This window comes from Toxorhynchites rutilus, chromosome 2 (assembly GCF_029784135.1).
Source record: "Toxorhynchites rutilus septentrionalis strain SRP chromosome 2, ASM2978413v1, whole genome shotgun sequence".
Classification (NCBI taxonomy): domain Eukaryota; kingdom Metazoa; phylum Arthropoda; class Insecta; order Diptera; family Culicidae; genus Toxorhynchites; species Toxorhynchites rutilus.
Genome location: NC_073745.1, coordinates 222715344 through 222737368, shown reverse-complemented (window position 1 = coordinate 222737368; position 22025 = coordinate 222715344). Strand labels below are relative to the sequence as shown.

General features: G+C 38.3%; 1 protein-coding gene across 7 annotated transcripts in view; it reads left to right on the top strand.

Annotated features, from left to right (window-relative positions):
* Positions 1-15746, top strand: part of LOC129768172 (lethal(3)malignant brain tumor-like protein 3) — a 42989-nt gene extending 27243 nt beyond the window's left edge. For all 7 annotated transcript variants that reach the window (XM_055769633.1, XM_055769635.1, XM_055769636.1 and 4 more), the window contains 5 exons: positions 2667-5438; positions 14111-14336; positions 14408-14734; positions 14798-14963; positions 15028-15746. In XM_055769633.1, the coding sequence (XP_055625608.1) occupies positions 2667-5438; positions 14111-14336; positions 14408-14734; positions 14798-14963; positions 15028-15598 (4062 nt within the window). In that variant the 3' untranslated portion in view covers positions 15599-15746. The remainder of the gene's footprint in view (positions 1-2666; positions 5439-14110; positions 14337-14407; positions 14735-14797; positions 14964-15027) is intronic.
* Positions 15747-22025: the final 6279 nt, after the last annotated feature.

The following is a 22025-nucleotide window of genomic DNA, read 5'->3' as shown; positions in this document are numbered from 1 at the left end:
TTGAATTGCTCCTCTGACAGCTCTCCCAGCTCGAACTCCACGCAAGCCGTGTAAACGCGGCAAGCGAATGCCACATGGTCCTCTGCAGGGTTTTTAGTTATTTGCAGGCATCGGTAGCGACGGCTGATCACCGTACCTTAGCTCCGAACAGGCTCTTGAGCTTGGCCACTGTTTCCAAGAAGCGAAAATTTTTCGGGAGTTTAGGCAGAATGTAACTCACATACCGTTCGTGCTCCGATGCACCAGCTTTCGCAAAAGAAGACGAACTATCTGCTTCTCCGTCCAGTCTAGCAGCATCCTTCTCGAAGAGATCGTCGTATCTCGAGTACCAAGCCGCAAACGTCACGGAGTCGACCTCGAACCGGAATTCCTTGATTTTGACAGCCAAAGAGTCAAGAATCTGTTCCGGAATTGGTGGTACCTGCACGTTGATAGACGATGCGATCGTACGGAGGAAGCGCTCATGCTTATCGTCACTTTGCTGCTGCTGATGAATTATCTGGGTCATCATCTCTTGATGCTTCTGCTGCATCATTTGCAAAATTTGATCGAACACATCGCTACCGACCGGCAGAGACGGGAATATACTGCTGCGTTGATTGTTAATCACACCCGTGGGGTCAACACTATGCTGAGAAATGTTGATTTGCACGGTAATATACCCAATGCAAAATATTATCTCAATCGGACTTCATTTAGTAGTGTCGCAGACGTTAAAATTAGAGTTTTTTGAAAACCGAAAAATCACCGGAAATTGGGATCTTGAATTTTTTTTATGTCAAATGTCTTCAAATTGCATGACACGTCGAGTTTTACTATTACAGTGCGGACTTGATTATATACAGTCTCCAATTTATTTTCTCTGTATATAATCGAGTAAAAAAAAATTTTTATTTCTTTTTTATATACATATTTTTTGTTTTTTGATTATAAAAGAAGAATTTAATTTTTGATTCATCCCCTTAAAGCCATAAAATACCTTCCTCATATAAAAAATTCGAATTCCTTCAGAAGGTGATAGAGCATCATATTTGATGATCAAAATCCTTTTGCGCATATGTTCGAATTCCAACAATGACAGAGTTATTGAACTTTTTCTCTGTTTTGGGCCGTGTTGCCTTAAATTGGCTCCAATCCATAAATTACGCTACGTAGTACAATTCTGTTGCTTCCATTTGATATATAAGAATATTCTATACAGGTATATATATATAGCTTGATAATACACTTGAATGTTTCTATCAACCAAATTGAAGCTCTTTAACCGCTCTACAATTTGTTCTTTGACACCCAACTTTTATATTTTTTAATTTCGCTGCAATATCATTTTAAACGATTCTTGGTGAATCTTCAACTAAAACCTACCAAAATCACGATTTTTACTTCACTGTACACGTAATAGCAAATTAATATTCACTTTAACGTTAACTCATTTATTTTTTTTTAAATAAGTCATATTTGAAATATAAAAAGAATTTTTTTTAATTGTATATAATCGAGTCTAAATTTGTATATTATCGAGTCCGACCTGTATCTTGGAAAAAAGGAATACTATTAGGGGGTCTCGTTGATCAATCATAACAATTTCGATCTCTTATTCCTGCTGTGTGCGTGATTTTCCAAATCTGATAAACGTGATATGTAGCTTACATAATGCTTAACTAAATGTAATCAATAACTCGGAATTTTCAATTTTGCGATTTGGTCCCCTCTGACTTAACACCGACCATATGCATCTTTTGAATTATTCAGTAGTTGTCAAAAGTAATCTAGTGTGTTCACCCACAAATTGCTGAAAAACGTTTCGGAAAAAAATGCTCTGTCATATACAGTAATCGTTCGCTAACTGGTCCTGTTTTAACTGGTCTGCGTTTTAACTGGGCGAACGTTAACTGGTCCTTGGACCAGTTAAAAAGCAGAATTTCGTAAACAATCGACGCCATATTCAAATGGAAGATTTGCTGTGAGGGGAATTCGAATGAAACTTGAAATGTTATGAAAATTGACATTATTTTCGCATGACAAAAACATTGATTGAATTACAGAAAAATAATGTCCTCAAATTATATTTCATATCTGTTGTCACACTCAATGCGAAACTTTCAATGGAATCCTTTTGTTTATCCAATTTCATTATCAACGTGAATCAAACAATTCATTGAAGTTCCCCTCGATTTTATTTGACGTTTAACATGCCGGACCAGTTAAAACGCAAATGTCAATAACTGGTCTTCCCTTTTCGCCCAGTTAGCGAATGTTTACTGTACATGAAAAATCCACCTTTTCTAGCAAATGTTTGTTTTTTCCGATGTTATCAGACAAGTTAGTTTTTTATTGATTTTGGCAAACAAAACGAAATTGAGTTTTGGTTAAACAATGAAGTTCGTATCTGAACGAAAAATCTTCGAACGGGTTTTGTATCCGTTTAGCTTGCAATCAAACTCTATCTCTTAAACTTTAGAAAATTCTTAAAATGATGATAATTCGTGTTTTTCCGTCTCTGGCAAAATGTTGAAGAATAAAATATATTGAACAATTGTAAAATGTAGCAAATCCAATTATTATCACTGTCTCATTATTCATAAATACATTCCCAACATTTTAACGGCACTCGGCACAATAGAAAGAATCAAATATTCAGTAAAATACCCTGTTTTTCGTTGCAGATTCAAACACCCGGCTTCAAACTTCAAATCGGCAGCACAAATATTATGTCCTTGCAGCACAAGATTATCGCCACCGCCCCGGTCAATCAGCAGCAACAGCATGCACCTCCCGCCATTGCATTGATACAGCCGAGTCCTCTGACGGCGGAACTGAAGCGCCTCTCTACCTCGATTAAAAAGTTGAAACCCATCGCCCCCATACCGGTCATCGCCAACTATACCAGCACTGTTATAAAGCCAGCTCCAGAAAGCAACGTTCAATCGTCCTCTCCGGGGGCGTCCAGTGTGTGCCATCATGTACTTCCGTTTGGAACAACTATCAAGGTCACTGCTGGGAATGAACCCAATCAAGGGCCTATTGTAACCCAACAGTTGCAGCAGCAACAGCAGCCGCAGCAGCTCTTACAGCAACCACAATCCTCTCAAGGACCAACACTAATCAAACAGATCCAGCCGGTTTCTCCGGCATCTGTTGTACCGCCACAAGCTTCCACATTTTCGCCCAACCAAAATAAAATGATTATCAACAAAATTTTCTACAAAGCACCAGAAGTGGGCGCTCCTGGGCCATCTACTACCACAGTGCAACCAAGGATCATCCCCGCGACTCCTCCACTTTCACCCGTTTCGCTACCAGAGCTGAAGCGCAAGATAATTATTACGGGCCCAAGTCATAGTGGCAGTCGTAAACGTTTACCTTCCCCACTTCAACGAACGGCGCCGAACCAGCCTGCGCCGGCACAGGTTCAGATCGTACAGTCAGCAAGCACGGTTCCGGTGCCAGCTCCGAAAGTGACCGTCGAAAATATTCTGTCAACGGTGACTGCACAGGCTGACTTCTACAATCCAAGCAGCCACGATGAGCTTTCCGCCGTGGCACAAACTGCGGAAGAGATAACAGTATCCTTTGTGGAAATGTCGAAGCAGGATGAATCATCCGAAGCGGACGAGGAAGTGAAACCCGAGTCACACTGTAGCTCTCAGGTGGACGGTTCTGAAGCTGAAGTGTCATCGACGACGACAGAGAGAATTGTTGACGGTGCAAGCCGGGAAGATTACGAGGATGACATAGAGCAGATTGATGCGCTGGAAATAGATACGTTGGAAGGCTCGCAGGATTTTAATCGATCGCCAACGACAAACAGTTCTGAGAAACCGAACGACGTTGAAGAGGAAGAAGAAGAAGATAACAGCAGCTGCAACAGCATTCAGGAAGAAAACAGTGTCGATGAGATCGGAGGGAAGCGGCCGAAGACATCTTCGAAAGAGCAGAGGGAACTGCTGCAAGAGCTTTGGAATGAACAGATGAAAAGTCCCAGATTACAGAAGAGAGCCAATTCGGACATCCAACGAGTGAAAAGTTCTGCGCGTGCCGCGAGGCGACTATCGGAGCCGGTCAACCAAGAGGAACAACAAAAAGAAGAGGAAGATGTCCCGCCGATGCCTAAACCTTTGGCGGTAAAGAAAAGAACAAGCAGAAGCTCATTGAATCGAAAAAGTGGTTCCACCAAAACCATTCATTCATTACTGCTATGTAACGAAAAGTTTGAGATGGAGTCGGATGAGAGCCGAAGCGTCAAAACGTCTGCCTCCAGCCTGCACACCATAAGCCCTCCGAAGAAGGAGGAATCCTCTTCTGGGTCACCTCCCGCGTATGATCAAGACAAACTTCAGGAAGCCATCGATATGTACAAGAAGACACAAGTTGTCACCAAAGCGCAGAGTAATCGCGAGAAAAGGCGATCCGGCGAGTCACGGTCGATTGTGGATCGCGAGGAAAAGGATGAAAAGGAGTTCATCGATGCAGATTACGGTTCAACACCATCCGACCTAATCAAGTGGGACGATGGCATCGGTTACATTCGCAGCAGCTATCTTCATTTTCAGTTCAATCAGTTCGGTTTGGTGGAACCGATGGAATCTAAAGAATATCTTAATCACGTCAAAACTAATGTATACGATTCTTTGAAAGAGCCAATATCTGCTCGCGCTTCCGGCAAACCTGCCAGAAACAAGCGTAAAATGCTTGCATCAGAATCGTCTTACCGCTGTCGGGGATGTCGAGGCCGTGGAAACGCAAACGACTTCGCTACTCCCGATTATTGTTCCGTGGCTTGCATGAAGCAAACCAAAAATGAATCTTTGCTAACGAGCATCGCTCGTTCCAAGACGCTCCAGAAAAAGGGTATCGGATCGTCCGAGTCCGAAGTATCCAATAACACGCCGCTCCCCACCAGTGACGACGATTCATTGGGAAGTTCTTTAAATTTCACCAATGCCTTCAAAGAGAAGAGCATTTTTCCGAAGAAAGAAAGTGCGTCCAAGGCTGTTGTGGATACGCCTGCGGTGGTTAGCAGTGAACAGCCGAATCAACCTAAATTTGTTTGGGAAACATATCTAGCCAAAACACAAGGCACCCCATCGCCTTTGAACCTGTTCGTTAACCCATACCCAAGCGGAACGAACAAATTCCGCTCCGGAATGAAGCTGGAGGCAATTGATCCGGAGAATAATTCCCTCTTCTGCGTGTGTACCATCGTCGAGGTGCGTGGCTTTCGGATGAAGCTGAATTTGGACGGATATTCGCACGATTACGATTTCTGGGTAAACGCGGATTCGTTGGATATTTTCCCGCCGGGCTGGTGCCAGAAGACGGGACGGATATTGCAACCTCCAAAAGAGTATGAAGGGGAATTCCGGTGGATTGAGTATCTCACCAAGACCCACTCAATGGCGGCTTCCCGGTATTTGTTCACCCACTTGAATTCGACGGTAAGTGTATCTTATTCCATTTCTTATTTTTTTTATAGGGAATTATCAGCTGTCGATACGCTCCATCAAGGTTTGGACTCTGTTGATCATCCTCATCGGCATTTTTATTCCACAATCTCTTCATGTCTGCAGCATTCGTAGTCACTTTGGCATCCTTCTACAATTTCCGCTTGACAATTGCCCAATATTTTTCGATTGGGCGGAATTGAGACAATTGGAAGGACTGAGGTATTTTTCAATGTAATCCGAAAGACACGGGTTTTCCAAACAATTTGCTGTCGGAAGACCTCAGAAACGCCTACTGTGACCGCTGCTATAAAATAAACTGTGATTGCGGATTCTCATTAAATCAAAGCTTACACAATTGAAATCATCTGGAAAAACTATTGCATGCGGTTCATTCACCAGACTTGGCTCCTTTCGATCACCATTTTTTTCATCAATGAGATACGCACCCGCCAAACAGCATTTCATTTTCTTACGAAAATGTGCAAAAATGGCTCGATGACTGGTTTGACTCAAAAAACAAAGATTTAATTTAGCAAAGCATTCATTAATTGCCCGGCAGATGAGAAATTGTGCAGCTTCAAATAGTCATTACTCTGAATAATATATTTTGAACCGTTCTAGAACAATAAACATGTATTTTCATTGAAAAAGTTTCCTGAGACAAACCAGCCCAGGAGGCTGAAAGTCTCAAAAATAAAGAATTAAAAAAAAATTGAAAAAGTTTCATATTTATACACCTGGATTCCAAAAGTTCGTTTACAAACACCACTTCTGCGTTTTTCACAGATTCGTGTGATACAATAATACATACCAAGATTTCGCTTAACAACAACCCTACCATTGTTGACATATTGACAGTCGATGCCCAGCATACTTGGATGCATTTTTGGTAAAATAGACGAATTTCGTGCCAACTCAACTGGTCATTGACAGCACCATATCAGATTGAAGCGTAGAAGAAAAAATGTGGCATACCACAATTCTCGCGTAACTTTTGAAAAGGTCCTAAGTAACAAATGTAAACAAATCGAGTTAATGGATGCATACTATTAGTGCTCAATCATTGAATGCAATGCGAAAACAACCGTTCAGGTATCTATCCTTTTCACCTTTTTATTACCGATACAAAAAATGTCCAATGTACAGATTCGAATTTTAAGCACTCCACTATTATTTCGGACGCCTCTTTCCTCTGACGCTCGATACGTCCGAAGTAACAAAGCAATCAAAACAACACGAAGTCGCACTTCGGACATTTTGAGTTTTTGTTATTTTCGGGTGTTGATATCGTTTTTAGTGCAATTCAACGAGTTATAACAATAATGATCTGCTTTTAGCACGAAATGCAAGTATTTGAAGTGTTGTTCAGTAGTTATTGCAAATGCAAATTATCATCGTACAACGTAATTTGTCCAATGTACGAAGCGGACAGTCAAAACGTCCAATGTAACATTTTTCGCTCGGAGGTTTCAATATCAAACTAAAAGCACATAACAACAGATACGATTGGTTTCGCGGAGTTATTATTGACTGCTAGTGGTAAAAGTAGTGATAAAGATCGATTCCTTTTGAAACAATTCGCGGAACAATGTTCCGATCTTCAACTTCGTTTTTCTCGAGTTGATGTGAATGTTACATAGGACCTTTTCAAAAATTACGCGAGAATTGTCAAAATAATGGATGCAGTGGTTTACACCATGTCGGAGTAAAACCGACACTTTTAGAGAAACGAATGAAAACTTGTTATAATAATTTCAAAGTACTAAACCACTATTTATATACACTTTAAAAGAGGGAGGGGGAATAGTTGCAAACGACACGTAATTGGAATTTTGAATGATAAAAAACAAACAAATGCGTGTATTTCGACTGCAAACAAAAGCTGTTCACTGTTGGCTTATTAAGCCTCTTAAGGATCTCAAAGGAACGTAGTAGTTTTGATCCCAGCTTGGGTGACCATACACTGGAGATGCGGCCGACTTTATTTTTTTGATATGCTCTACTCAACTTGGTTCTGGCTCTTTTCAGCTGAATATCAATTCAGCTCTGCCGTTTTGTTTTCAAAACATAAACACGAGGCATCTACAAAAAAAGGATTCATTTTTCCTGTCAGTGAAACACAAACCAGCTGTCGGTTTTACCCCGAATGGACTCGAAGTTTCAAAATAAAGTTTTTGAGCACCGATAAACCACAAAACACCCTATCGTCTCACAAAATACACTGTACAATGATCTAAGATAAATTAGTCTTCCAAAATTTTCCGACTAAAACACTTAAGGTGAAGGTGGAAGCTAGCCACAAATGACTGCCACAATGGCGCTCATTTCTTTCATCACCCTCCCTCACCCCCCGCCCGAAAATCAATAATTTTGCGAAACAGTGTGAAGAAAATGATCGTTTTCGCTCACTTCCCATCAAGTAATATCAACCAAACTCTAATCGATTACTTACAAGATATTAAATTTTCATCTCCTGTCGCACTGTATAGTGAAAAACGTCAGAAAACTCGAGCTAGTGCTCTGAAAGATAAATTTTCATTTTTCGATCTTTGGTAATGGTTTTGTTTGGATTGGTGAAAGCATCGTTATTTTTTCGACACTGATGCCAGACAACATCATCGAAACAGCTATAAAAACCACTCAATAAAATGTTATTCCTGAGTCATAACATTTCATGTCATGCATGATGTGATTACACAATAGAATCAATAGAATAAAATTGTGTTGATATCAATACAATTATTATTTTTAAGTTTAATGGGTCTATAATGTAAGTTTTAGAAACTTTAACATTGGGTAAAAAAAATGTATTGCAGAGCTCGGAACACTGCCACGGCAGCCTATGCTTTCAAAAACAGTAAACGGAAAAGTATTACATTCAATCAAAATGCCTCGGCCAACGAAGAGAAGGGTTAAGGCTCTCCAACGAGAATATGTGAAAACAATACGATCAACGAAGGAAAATATTAAGGATTTATCAACATCGAGTTACTATGCGAAAGAACTTGTTAATATCAAGAGTCCCAATGCGCATGTGTAATAAATTTGCTCATGATACGCTCGCGTATAATCAGAATTTTACTTCATATGCAAATGCACCTTCTATGTATATTTATATTTGCAATTTTTCATCGGAACATATGGTTCATACATTTTACTTTAGTATTGAAATTTTTTTTTTTGTTTTTAAATATATTCAAAGACTCGTGTCAACGAACCGCCACACAGCCTGATAAGTGAATTGATCCATTTACGTGTGCTTTGCTCTTCTCTCACAAACACTATTATTGATCCATTTACGTGTGCTTTGCTCTTCTCTCACAAACACTATTAACCAATTTTTACACGTGGGTTTACCTATACTACTACAATGGCTAGCTTCCACCTTTACCTTAAATTCCACTAGCTGACCGGTTTTGTTTTTTTTTTTTTGACAGTAAAGCGACTTTCGTAGCTGTAGGTTAAATCGACACATAAGGCCGTGGTGACACTGCTTGCAGCTTCTTACGAAAATGTGGCTGCACGAATTGCAATCGTGAGAAGTGAACAACTACATAGAATTGTATTGGTGTGGTTACATTGTTTTCCCTAGCTTCGTTCGAAATCGTTTGCTATGATCGAACAAAATACAGTAGAGCCCCGATTATCCGCGGCATAGTCTGGCTAGGTCGCCGCGGATCACGAAAATCGCGGATAACGCAATAAATGACTAAAAAAGAGATGCAAACACAAAAAAAAAGATATTTAAGCGTGATAACTATGTTTTATCAATACAGGAATCATTAAACTATCCATCTATAAGCTCGTGTACACCAGAAGTCAAATAATGTGAAAGCCATGACCAAAACAAAAAAGCAAAATCTTACCACTCACTGATAAAATCCGGGAAAGTCCATAGCATTACTATAGAACTCGCTTTCGCGGATAAACCGCACCGCGGATCATCCGCTCGCGGATAATCGAGGTTCCACTGTAGTTTGTTTCTTTGTGTCAGCGATCGTACAATCAAGTTTTCGTATGTACTCCGAAGCAATGTTATCTATCGCGGGTAAAGAAATAACAGGGGTATACAGAGGTCACCCGAAAATTTACAAAAAAGTGCTACTAACTGAAAAATACAGTTTATCTACAGTGTCGGTTTACCCTGATTTCCCCTAATAGTCATTTTACAAAGAATACGTGGTTGTTAGAAAAACTGCTTCCCTTTAGCAGTGCCTTCATCCGATATATGGATGACTTGTTGATAATTGTATGAGCTATTCGATCATTTTTTTCGAGAATTTAAAAAAAGCATGTTTTGAAGAAAATTAACCTTAATTTTGAAAATGTTGTTTTCAATGAAATGAATAAAAAGTTTGATATTTTTTACGAAAATTTAAACAATTTCCTACATTATATTTTTTGACCAAAATTTTGTAGGTCTTAAAGTTTTTAAGATTTTTTTTTTTCAAAGTTGAAAAAAATCAACATCCAAAAAAATTTCTGACTCAAAACCTATAATACCTACAAAATTTTGGTAATAGAATGAAATTTAGGAAATAATTATATCATTAAAAAAAATTATTTTAAAAATTAAACTCAAAATAAAAAAAAACATGTTTTTTAATTCTCAAAAAAATATCTGAATAGTCCATAAAAATTCGCAACAAGTCATTCATACATCGAAAGAAAGGCACAGCTACAGGGAAGTATTATTTCTAATAAGAACTTTTTCATGTTTGTTTGAAGAATTACTACTGATACTTAACTTGTAACATTTTTGTGTGTAAATATAGCCATTCAATGCCATACCGATATAGAGGTTCTCAGATTTTCGTGAAAAATGGTATATTTGTTCTTTATCGCAAAATATTAGACCCGTGCTGTTTTTTAATTTTTCGTCAGGGTGCCCATTTCCATTTAACACATTACGGACCGCTCACGAGTTTTCTCGTGTTTCGCGTTCCGTCTGTATAGATGGATCCCCCAATAACCCGTGTTTTCTACACTTGATGGTTAAATCTTTGGTTTGCCATGAATCTAACAAGGCCTACCGATGGCTCGTCTTCGTCTCGTCCACACCGAAGGAAACGTTCCCATTCGTGGAACCCGAACAAATGAAGCGTACAAGTTTACCCCAAAATGTGCGGTCCTTAATGTGTTAAGGGTAGTCCGAATAGTTCATTTTTTCGCCTTTTTTTCAATAATTTTTTTTTCCGAAAATTCATAACTTTGGAACTACTGGACCGATTCAGAGATCGACATATCAAATTAAATACAATTAGTTGGTATTTTTTAGAAAAATATTACATTTGTGAAAAAAATGGATTTTGTTGGCGTAATCATTGATTGTATTTGTTTTTCGTTGTTTTCATTGCTTTGGACTAGAGGGCGCTATATTTTTCAATTTTTTTTTTCTTGAAAACTAATATCCAAAATTAGAGATGTGAATTTTTTCGTTTTTATGTTATGATTATTCAAAGTCAACCGATGGTCTGAAAAATGTTGCATATTTTTTTCCAAAAATGACTTTTTCGAAAATTTATAACATCTGAACTACTGGATCGATTCAGACTATCGACATATAAAAATGAAGCCAATGAGCTTGTTTTTATTACACTTGCGAAAAAATTGGATTCTAGTCGCATAGATCTAGTCTAATTGCATAGGAATATTGAACGTAGACTGAAAACAATTTAAATTTGAAAGAATCATAACTCAGAAGCAGAAAAAGATACAACTTTGATTGTTGGATATGTTATGTAAAAAGATATCAGCTTTTATGACAAAATATTAAAAAACATAGCGCCCTCTATCTTTAACCGAGAAAACTAGGAAATACTAACACAATGAATAATTACAGAAACGAAAATCCTATTTTTTGCAAATATAATATTTTTTCCAGTTGTTCAAAAGTTATGATTTTTTCGAAAAAGTCTCCTTTGGAAAAGGGTTTGAAGAATTTGATTTTTTTATCATCGGTTAACTTTGAAAATTCATAACTTAAAAACGATCAAAATCACATCTCAGATTTTTGGATATGTTATGTAAAAAATGCTCAGCTTTCAAGAAAAAAATATAAAAAATATAACGCCCCCTAGTCAAAAACCATGAAAACAGCAAAAAACAAATATAATCAATAATTACGAAAACAAAATCAAATTCTTGGCAAGCTTAATATTTCCACAAAAAAGACTAAGTACACTGAAGTCGCTTTTTACGCGGTTTTATTTTACGCGGCTTTTTTACGCGGTTTATTTTTACGCGGATTTCGGAATTTACGCGGTTTTTTACGCGGATTTCGAAATTTGCGCGGTTTTTTTTTACGCAGCACGTATCAACCGCCAACAAATTCAATGTGCTTATTGGTATGACTTTTCACGAAATAACTTGATGTTGTATCACTGATTAGTAGCTGAGAAATAAGAGAAGATACAGATATCATGATAACAGCATACGAAAAAAATAAATTAATCAATTGTTAGAACATGGGTTGCATTTTGAATTAATAATTCAATGTTTGTTAGATTTTTATTCTGATTTTGAAATTTACCCGGTTTATTTTTACGCGGATTTTGGAATTTGAGCAATTTTTTTCACGCAGATTCCGGAATTTACGCGGATTTTGGAATTTACGCGGTTTCCTTTTACGCGCACGTATCCCCCGCATAAAAAGCGACTCCAGTGTAATTGACTTTAATTTGTTATTTCGATCATCTAAATCGGTTCAGTAGTTCAAAAGTTACGAAGTTTCAAAAAAGTTCTCGATCAGTTAAAATAACCCATTCGGGGTGGTTTTGACCCAGCTGCGCCATGTTTTGGTGTGTATCTCGTTCTACGCAGAGATACTGCTCGTTTAGGTTCTTCAAATCACTCATACTGCTTGTGAGATGCATCTACTATTCTTACGATCATTCCTCAGAAGTTCTTGATAGAGTTTTGATCTGGTAAACAAACTGACCAGTCCAGAATCTGAAGCCATTATTCACCAAACCTTGCCATGACTTTGTGGATTTTATGAATTGATGCTGAATTACCCAATTATCACATTGTTTTTGATGCAAAAACAGCAGTAAATGATTCTGAAGTACTTCTTTTCACTTCTGACTGTTCATTCGTGTTGATGGTAAGCTACCTAAATCAGGCCTTTTTGAAAAGTTCTCCCAAAACCACAAAAATCTCATCTCCAAAGCTCTGGGTCCAAAAACTAATGTAGAAGGCAATGCCATGGGTTTCACTATTTCAGGAGAACTCCTCTGATAAAAAGAAATCCAATTTGAATAGATTTTCTTCAAACTCGAAGGGCCTACGGAACGCGTCATGTAAATTTTCAACTCGTAACTTTGCAGGCGACAGTTTTATGGTTTGAGGAAAATATTTTCAAATAGGCCTGCTTCAGATAGCTACAATCAGTACAGTCAGAAGTGCAATGAAGTACTTCAGAATCATTTACTTCAGTTTTTGCATTAAAAAGACCGTGATAATTGGGTAATTTGGCATTAATTCATAACATCCGGAAAGTCAAGGCATGGTTTATTGAATAGGGGCTTCAGATTCTGGACTGGTTAGCTTATTTACCAGATCAAAACCCTATCAAGAACTCATGAGGAGTGATCGTACGAATAGTAGATGCAGCTTACAAGCAGTATGAGTGATTTCTTAAACGATCAATATCCTCTGCGTAGAACAAGATACATACTACAACATGGCGCAACTTGGTCAAAACCACCCCGAATTAGTTATTTGAATTGATTGAGAACTAAAGATGACTTACGAACTGGAAACTTATTGTAATTCATGTGAAACTGACGTTAATTTTGTAAAGGAGTAGGAGTTTTTCCATCTGTTCTATAGTTATGAAACACTGGAATTTTTGTTTTTTTAAATGTTTCGCGCTTGAACACAACAATAAAGTTCAAATGGCCAGTCTTTTAAATGAAGATAGGAGTTATATCCTACACTATATACTTCAATTCAACCGACTTCTTACATATCTCTGGAAACTCAAAAAATGGTTCTATAGTTGTGAAACGCAGTGTAGAATGGCTGACTATGTACTCGTGATGTTCTGCAATTTTCTATTTCTACATGTCAAGAACATATCAAACGCAAGAATTTATAATACAAATAAAAAATTCACGAGTTACACATTATTTTTTCAGGAGTCTTCATATAGAAATGCCATTTATTCCAGGAGTTATAAAAGATAGAAACTTGACGTCTTCGAGATAAGTCAATGTTGTAAGAAGGATCAGTTGTAATTTTTTAAAGAAAACATGAAAAAGTTGTTAGAAAACGTTTTCCCTGTAAAAGTGACCATCTTTCGATGCATGGATGGCTTGTTGGTAATTGTGTGGGCTATTCATATAATTTAGAGTTTTTTAAAAAACTTTTTTTTAGAAAAACAATTCAATTTTTTCAAGTTTTTCTTCAGCATAGCAAAATCAGATTTGGGAATAAATGTTAACATTTGTCGTTCTCATGGTATCGAATTATACACCACACATTGCATTTTCTATTGGAAGGAATCTCTAAATTGTCATATCAAAACTGCAGCAATGCGGTTAACCACAACTCTCGGGTCCAATACAAGCTGACGATGCAGACATCCGATGTTAGCATGACAAGCAACAGCTTCGATCTCTCCGATAAGCTGGGCTAACTTACTTTTATCCTCTTTCCAGTCAACAGCGAACAAATTCGAAATCGGAATGAGTTTGGAAGCGGACGATTTGAAGAAATCGGGAAAAGTGTGTGTCGCTTCAGTTACGGACAAAATCGACAACCGAATTTTGGTTCATTTCGACGGCTGGGACGAACGCTATGATTACTGGGTTGACATCCATTCACCCTATATTCACCACATCAATTGGCATCATGACAACGGGTACGGCATCACGCCTCCACCAGGTAAGTTATTTGATTTATCAAGTGTTCCCATTAGATTCAAAGTTGATGGTTCTTTTTTTTTCGCATTTTAGATTGGGGCGCCGGAGACTTCGATTGGACAAAATATATGCGACAAAAATCGCGCACTGTCGGAAAGCCTATCATTTCAGCTGATAAAACTTTGTTTGTTACTCGCCATCCGAAGGAGTTTGTTCCAGGTATGAAACTGGAAGTGGTGGATCGAAAGAATCAGATGCTAATTCGACCAGCCACAGTAGTAGCCACCGACGGATATGAGATCAAAGTTTGCTTCGACGGGTGGCCCAACTTCTACTCATTCTGGATCGAGGATGACAGTTCTGATATCCATCCGATGAATTGGTGTAAGAGAACAAATCATCCGATTGAATTCCCGCCGGGTAAATATGTCGATGATTTCACCAATTGATCAACATCGCTAACATTTATATTTCCAATTACAGATCATCGACCTCCTTCAATGAAAGGTTCTTGCGAAATTCCATACTGTTTAGGTCAAGGCAACGCCAAATTTTTGAGCAACCGGACCCACATGAAGCTCGCCGAGTGCCCCTACAGAACAAACAATTGGCTAATGGAGGACAGGAAACGGTTGCGAATCGATCACTCGTGAGTATTTGTATATAATTTTGTAGTGAATTTGATTTGTGATTCATTTTTATTTCTTCAACAGCCAAATCATCACCTCCAATGAATCAAGCGCACAAAAGGACACCTCACAACCGGATGTTCCACCGGTGAAAAAAATTAAACGAGAACCGGAAGATCAGCAGTTACCAGCTACCTCACCACAAACCACAACAGCGTCTCCAAATCAGGCAACACTAACCCAAACCGCCGCATCGAAGCCTAACAGCAGCAACAACAATAACGGCTTAGATCAACTGATAAGGATTGCTTTACCAGTGATAAGTGACTTCGGGCCCCGATTGCAGCAGTCGTACAGACTGTGGAAAAGCAGCTCTCGGATACTGGATCGCTGCGCCGAGGGTCTGTCCGAGTACGATAAGAATCCACTTCGCTGGTCGGTAGAAGATGTGGCGTCTTATGTGGAGCGCTTCCCCGGTTGTTCGCTCGTCGGCAATCAAATACGAGATGAGCAAATCAACGGAACCGCCTTCCTGAGTTTGACCCAGGAAGATCTGGTTAAATATTTGGACGTTAAGCTGGGGCCCGCAATAAAGCTCTACAACCGGATCATTAACCTGCGGCTCGAGGTGGAAAAGCATTTTGTCAAGTTTTGAATGACAAGAGAATGTGCGAACATCGAGAAGGAAAACTGTTCGATCTGTTCTGTCGGGTATGTGTATGCTTAATAGAAATATTTTTATTCAATACACCAGATGCCATTAGTCTCGCAACGTGGTCAGACGAAGCTACACAATTAGCTCCTGTAATTTTCTTGTTAAAAATGTAAATAATACGTTCACGTTTACTTCCATTGAGAAAAGTAAGCATAACTTAGAAAGTGAATATTAATTAATAACTCTGCAGATTTCTGAACTAGTTCAATGGTTGTGTAGTTTAGCATTGCGTGCCGAAATCCCTTTAGTTGCATTTGCTCAATGCAACTTTTTATCAAACAACAGACGCACTCTGAAGCCCTTGCGACCAGTGATAGCATTTTCATTGAATTGATACACCCACGCGCGGGTTTCATGCCTAAACTGAGGATACAGTCATCACTCACCAAAAAGAGGAAGGAAGGAAGGTATTGAATTAGAGAGACTTTAAACTCTGAGAGTTCATTCGTCTCTTACCAAAAAGAGATGATGATGGTCCCACCTCATACCCCTACAAAGGTTTGAGCTGGAAGATTTATCTTTAAGATAATTATGAATTTACAGATATACATGGAAACCAGTATGCAAAACAAAACGGACTAGTTTTGTCGCAGACATAAATTTGCTATCAATAGAACAACGGGCAATAGGCGAAAACTGAAAAATTGAATGGTCAAGGCTTGTCAAGAAAATTTCCATACCGGGAAGATCCTTGACTGATCGGAAATTGAACCCGATATCTTAAAGTTTCTACTAGAGACTCACTCTGAGATCTGCCACAGTACAGAAAAAACCTCGACACAACCATCTGCTAGTGCGATAGTTTACGAGTATTCTGTAGGGGCTATCCCGAGCTCGATTCCGGTTTCCACTGTAGATCCTAGAAAATTTCATTGTACATCGATTTTCGTCAGTGTTCAGAACCTACATTGTCTATGCCTACAGAAACGCGCGTGGCTCAGACGATTGTAGACTACTATTGTATGTATTTTTTTACTTAATTTAAACAACAATAATGTAGAAAAAATCCATCATCATCAGTACGAACATAGTAGCTAATGCATCTGAAAAAATACTAAACATATAAACACTTTTGCTAATTCATAACACAGATTTAACATATATGATACACAATTTTTTGAACTCGGCTGTTGTTGCTGCTCTTTTAATATTTCTGGGCATCGAATTGAAGAAATTCACTCCTTTATATAATAGAGTTTTGCGACCTACTAAATAGAAAGTTGGGTGTTCTTGCATCATTCGTGTTTTTTTGTATTATACCAATGTAAATCACTTCCTCGTTCAATTCGATCACACAAGTATCGAGGCAGCATTCCATTCAAAATTTTAAAGATAAACACCATTGTCAAGTAATAAATCCTTTGCCTAATAGATAACCACTGTAGCGCGTCCAACCTTATGCTAGAGGACGTGTATCTATGACATTTTAATACTAATCGCATGATCTTATTCTGTAAGCGCTGCAATTGTGTGCTATTTGCAAGGAACAAGATGGATGAGCAGAAGTCTATGTGAGGTGAGACTAGTGATTTGTACAATCTAATTTTACTAGTTATAGTTAACTCATTCTTCAAACGGCATATGACGCCATACTTATTAGCAATTTTTTTGATGACATCAATGTGAGACTTAAAAGCTAGTTTGTCATTAATCACTACTCCTAGATATTTGATTTCTGTAACGCGTTCGAGTGCCTCACCTTCGATTTCAAAATTACCGTTGTATCTGGAGTTTGTTGAAGAAATGAGCATGCATTTAGTCTTACTAACATTTAGTTTCAATTGTTTAAATTTCAGCCACCGAGAAAGAGAATGAAGATATTCGTTCAAATGTACCGCGGATTCATTCAAGTCCTTAGTTGCGATAAACAGAACAGTATCATCCGCGAAAAATTAACATCACAAAAACGTAAAACTCTTCGCATATAACTAATATATGAAATGAAAAGAATAGGCCCTAACAAACTTCCCTGCGGTACACCAAGTGTGTTACCGATGGAAGCAGAAATAAAATTGTTAAAAGAAGTCTTCTGAGTTCTATCACACAAATAGCTTTCAAACCAATTATATGATATTCCTACAATTCCCATGCGCTTCAATGTTTGCAATAATAAGGCCCTAGAAATTGTTTCAAAGGCGCGTTTTAAATCCAAGAAAACCGCAAAAATAGTTTCTTTAGCCTCGTTATTTTCTTTCCACTTTGCTAACACCAGATTCAGTGCAGTCTCACAAGAGTGTCCCTCTCGGTATCCCGACTGTTCTGGTATCAGCAAATTGTTATTATTTATATATTCCATCAGCTGGCCTTTCACTACAAGTTCTAAATTTTTTTCTATTGTGTGCAACATGTTAATAGGCCGGTACTCTTCGGCTTTATCCGTCCCATTAACTATGGTGATGGGAACCACAAGTGATTCCTTCCAAACTTCAGGCACGTGCCCAGTTTGCAATGATTCATTTATCAGGCTCAGCAACTCGTGTCCAATAACATGAAAGCAATCGTGAATCACTTTTGCGTTGACATTGTCGATACCAGCCGATTTCTGCAAAGAAAAACAAATATCTCTCAACTCTGCAAATGTGATGGGTAGAAAACATTCTAATCTACAATTGTTATGTATCGGCTGTATTATTTCGTGAGGCTCACTGACCAATTCAATACTTTGATTGATCAATTGAACAATGTTCACAAAATAATTGTTGAATTTTTCCGCTATCATTTGTTCTGAATGTTCTTCTGAACTTTCGAAAGTTATGGACCGCGATAAACTATTCTTAGTGTTATGTAAACTTTCAATATTTTCCATAACTCCTTACTGTTATTCTGATGTTGATCGATTTTCCTCTGAATATATTCACATCTAGTCTTTTTCAATGCTTGTGCCAATCAATGTTGAAATCACCAGCAATAATATTTAATTTGCTACTATCGATGACATTTTCCCACCAGTTTTCCAAAATTTCTAAAAATCGCTGGTCACTTGAACTGGGGGAATGATATAAAATTCCAAAATTTCCCATCTGCATACCCTTTTCAACTGAAATTGCCAAGAACCAATTATTTTCAACAGATTCGTTCATCCGAATATTGAATTTAATCGATTCTTTTGCGTTAATAGCAACTCCTCCAGTATGTCTGGAGTGTGATAGGAAAAAAGATACTTTGTAACCCGGGATATTATATTGATCGAATGAATTCTCATCAACAATATGAGTTTCTGAGAGAAATACTAACCGTGGACGGAAGTTTTCTACGACATGTCGCATTGCAACGTAATTCGTAGAAAGTCCAGCTATATTGAAGTATATTAATTCTAGCTTCCTGTCAAAAAAAATTTTCAAAAGGTTAACGAAAACATCTGAGGAAAATCGATCACTCATTCCCAAAACTTTCAATCTTGGTTTTATCGGTTTGGGAACAACAGCGTCGAACTTATCTCCCAGATTACTTTCGATGCTACTCTTCACGGATTCTACATTATCCCCTACCGCACACTCGAATATAATCGAGCCGTTTTTCCCGTTTATTAAATTACTAAATCTGTGGATTTTTGGATCTAATTTCTCTTTCAAAAATTTTCTTGTATCATCATTTTTATGCGAAGACTCAACAGGTTTAATAACAATGACAGGGCAAGCCTTACGTTTTTTTCGGATTTCGACTTTAACACACTTGCGTATGTGCGAACATTTTTCTCAACCTCGTCATCATTTATATTGTCATCTATTTCCACTTGTATCGGTTCTTCGCGCTGATTCATTAAAATTTGTTTATTTTTCTACTAGAGCAGTCCGCATCAGAACGAGCTGTTCTGTTGCTCAGAACCCGCTTCCGGTTTATCCCACCTAATTTCTTATCTTCGATATTATTTTCAATAAATAAACTTTTCATATTTTTCTATTGTTGAGAAATGTTGATTTTAATACTTCCCATCTTCTCAATAAGAAGTATATCGGAAGATCTGATCAGTTTCTCCATTTAATTCTCAATGGCAACCTTTACATGCTCATCTATGTTTCTTTGGAACTCGTTCAGAGAAAGTGAAAGAGAAGAGATTTTTTCCATCTCTTTCTTTACATCTCCGAAGTCCAAAGTACCATCTTGCGCACCATTATTCTTATCCAATAAACATTGATTACATTGGAACAGAACATTTTCATTTTCCGCTATTAACTTTGCAGCCGCTTTTGTGAGGGGAGTGCAGCGCCGGTGATATCGGGCGCCGCAAATCCCTCCACAAGCGACTCATCATTGATCATTATTTTCGTATCACGTTCTCTGCAAACACTCATCTTGCATGCAATATATCATACAAGTGGCAGTAATAGCCGAGAACAAAACACACAAGTAACACAAAAAGACGCTCAAACAATGATGCCGCTACAGTCGCCACCAAAGTGATAGCAGACTGTAGCGTTTTGTTCAATTATATTGGCGAAAATCAGAATGATTACTTGTACTTGTACTTATCTGACAAATCGTCAATTAAATTGACTGTTGAACACAATATTCACACACGATTATACACAATAAACACTGAAATTAACGGAGCACAATTTGTACACAAGCTACCATATTCGCTAGGGATATTGGGGTTAACTATTCCGATATAAAAAATCAGTGTGCGCTAGCTGAGAGAAGTCTTGGGGCGAGTGAGTCACACTCTCATACACTCTCTTTACTTTTGGGAGCTCGAGTATGCGAAAACCTGTGTCCAGCACTGAAGCGCGCTGATCCGCACTCTGTCACACTGAGGGGTACAACGAAGAGTAATTTGAAGAGTGCAATCTAATTCGACATATAGGGTCGGGGAAAAAGAAATGTCGTATTTCTGATCGAAATTTGACGCTTTATTTAACATACTTTCAATTATCCAATTTAAGTCAAATATGCGCCGTTTTGTTCACAAACTTGTTGCCATTTAGAAGGCAACTTCATTATCCCCCCTTATAAAACCCTCCCTCCTTATTTGCAAAAAACTCAGACAGCCAGTTTTCGCAAACCTCTTTTGAGACCAACTTAGTATCACCAAGAGCCTTTTGCATGGACCGGAAGAGATGATAATCACTTGGAGCCAGGTTCGGACTATGCGGTGAATGCAATAGGACATCCCATCCGAGCTCCCGTAGCTTCTGGCCGGTCATCAAAGATGTGTGAGGCCGAGCGTTGTCCTGGTGGAAAACAACACCATTCCTATTGATCATTTCTGGCCGCTTCTGGTCAATCGCCTGCTTCAAACGGTCAAGCTGCTCACAGTAGAGAACCGAGTTGAGGGTCTGGCCGTAGTTGAGCAGCTCATAATGGATGATTCCCTTCCAATCCCACTAAACACACAGCAAAACCTTCCTGGCCATCAATCCGGGCTTGGCGATGGTTTGGTCCGGCTCACCGCGCTTCGATCACGACTTTTTTCGCTTTGGGTTGTCGTACGTGAACCACTTTCCATCACCAGTCACCATCTTCTTCAAAAATGGGTCGAGTTCGTTCCATTTCAGCAGTTTTACCTCGCAGGTAGTAAAAACGTAAAATATGGTGAATTTCTTGCTCGGTGGACTTCATTTTTGACGTGCTATAACTTGAGACTGAAAAGGATTTGTCGTCAGATTGTCGTCTTTAAATAGCCGTATAGTATGACCCGATGCGATAAGTACAACAGAAGATATGTTTAAGTGTTGCCATATATTGACAATATATGACATTTCTTTTTCCCCAACCCAATATAATCCTCATGCATGTTAGTTCAATCAAGACGGGTCTATGGTACTAGGTGAGGCCGTTTCGTCACTAAGTTGGTTAGGGGAGCGGTATATGAAAACACTACGGAAGAAAGCAGAAGGGGAATTATTTGCTTGTGGCGTGAAAGAGACAGACTGATCACGAGCGAGCTTCGGCACTAGCGTATTGTGTTTTGTTTACAAACAAAACACAGTAGACTTCCAAGATGGCTGAAGAGTGGTTTTAGCAAGTTGGCCCACCTTAGGATATACTTCTAGGCGCCTTGAGTTCAATGAAACCACAGTTAGAGACGTCGGTTAATCGTTCGATTAATTCAAATAATCGAATATTTGAAGTTATAATCGATTAATTTTGTATCGAATAATTTGAAATCAAAATATGAATACATCGAATAATTGCCACTGTAATCGCGATTAATGAAAGAAGGAATCTACCTCAAGGTTAATACATTTTAGGCTAAGAATTAGGCTATATAATTTTTTTTTAACCAACATTTTTTATCCAACCATGTAACATCGACAACCCGATAGACCACGCGACCAGAATGACAACGTGATACGTGATTATTTCAAGAAATAAATATTCGTTCGATTAATTGAATATTGGAAGACAATTATTCGAATGAATCGAA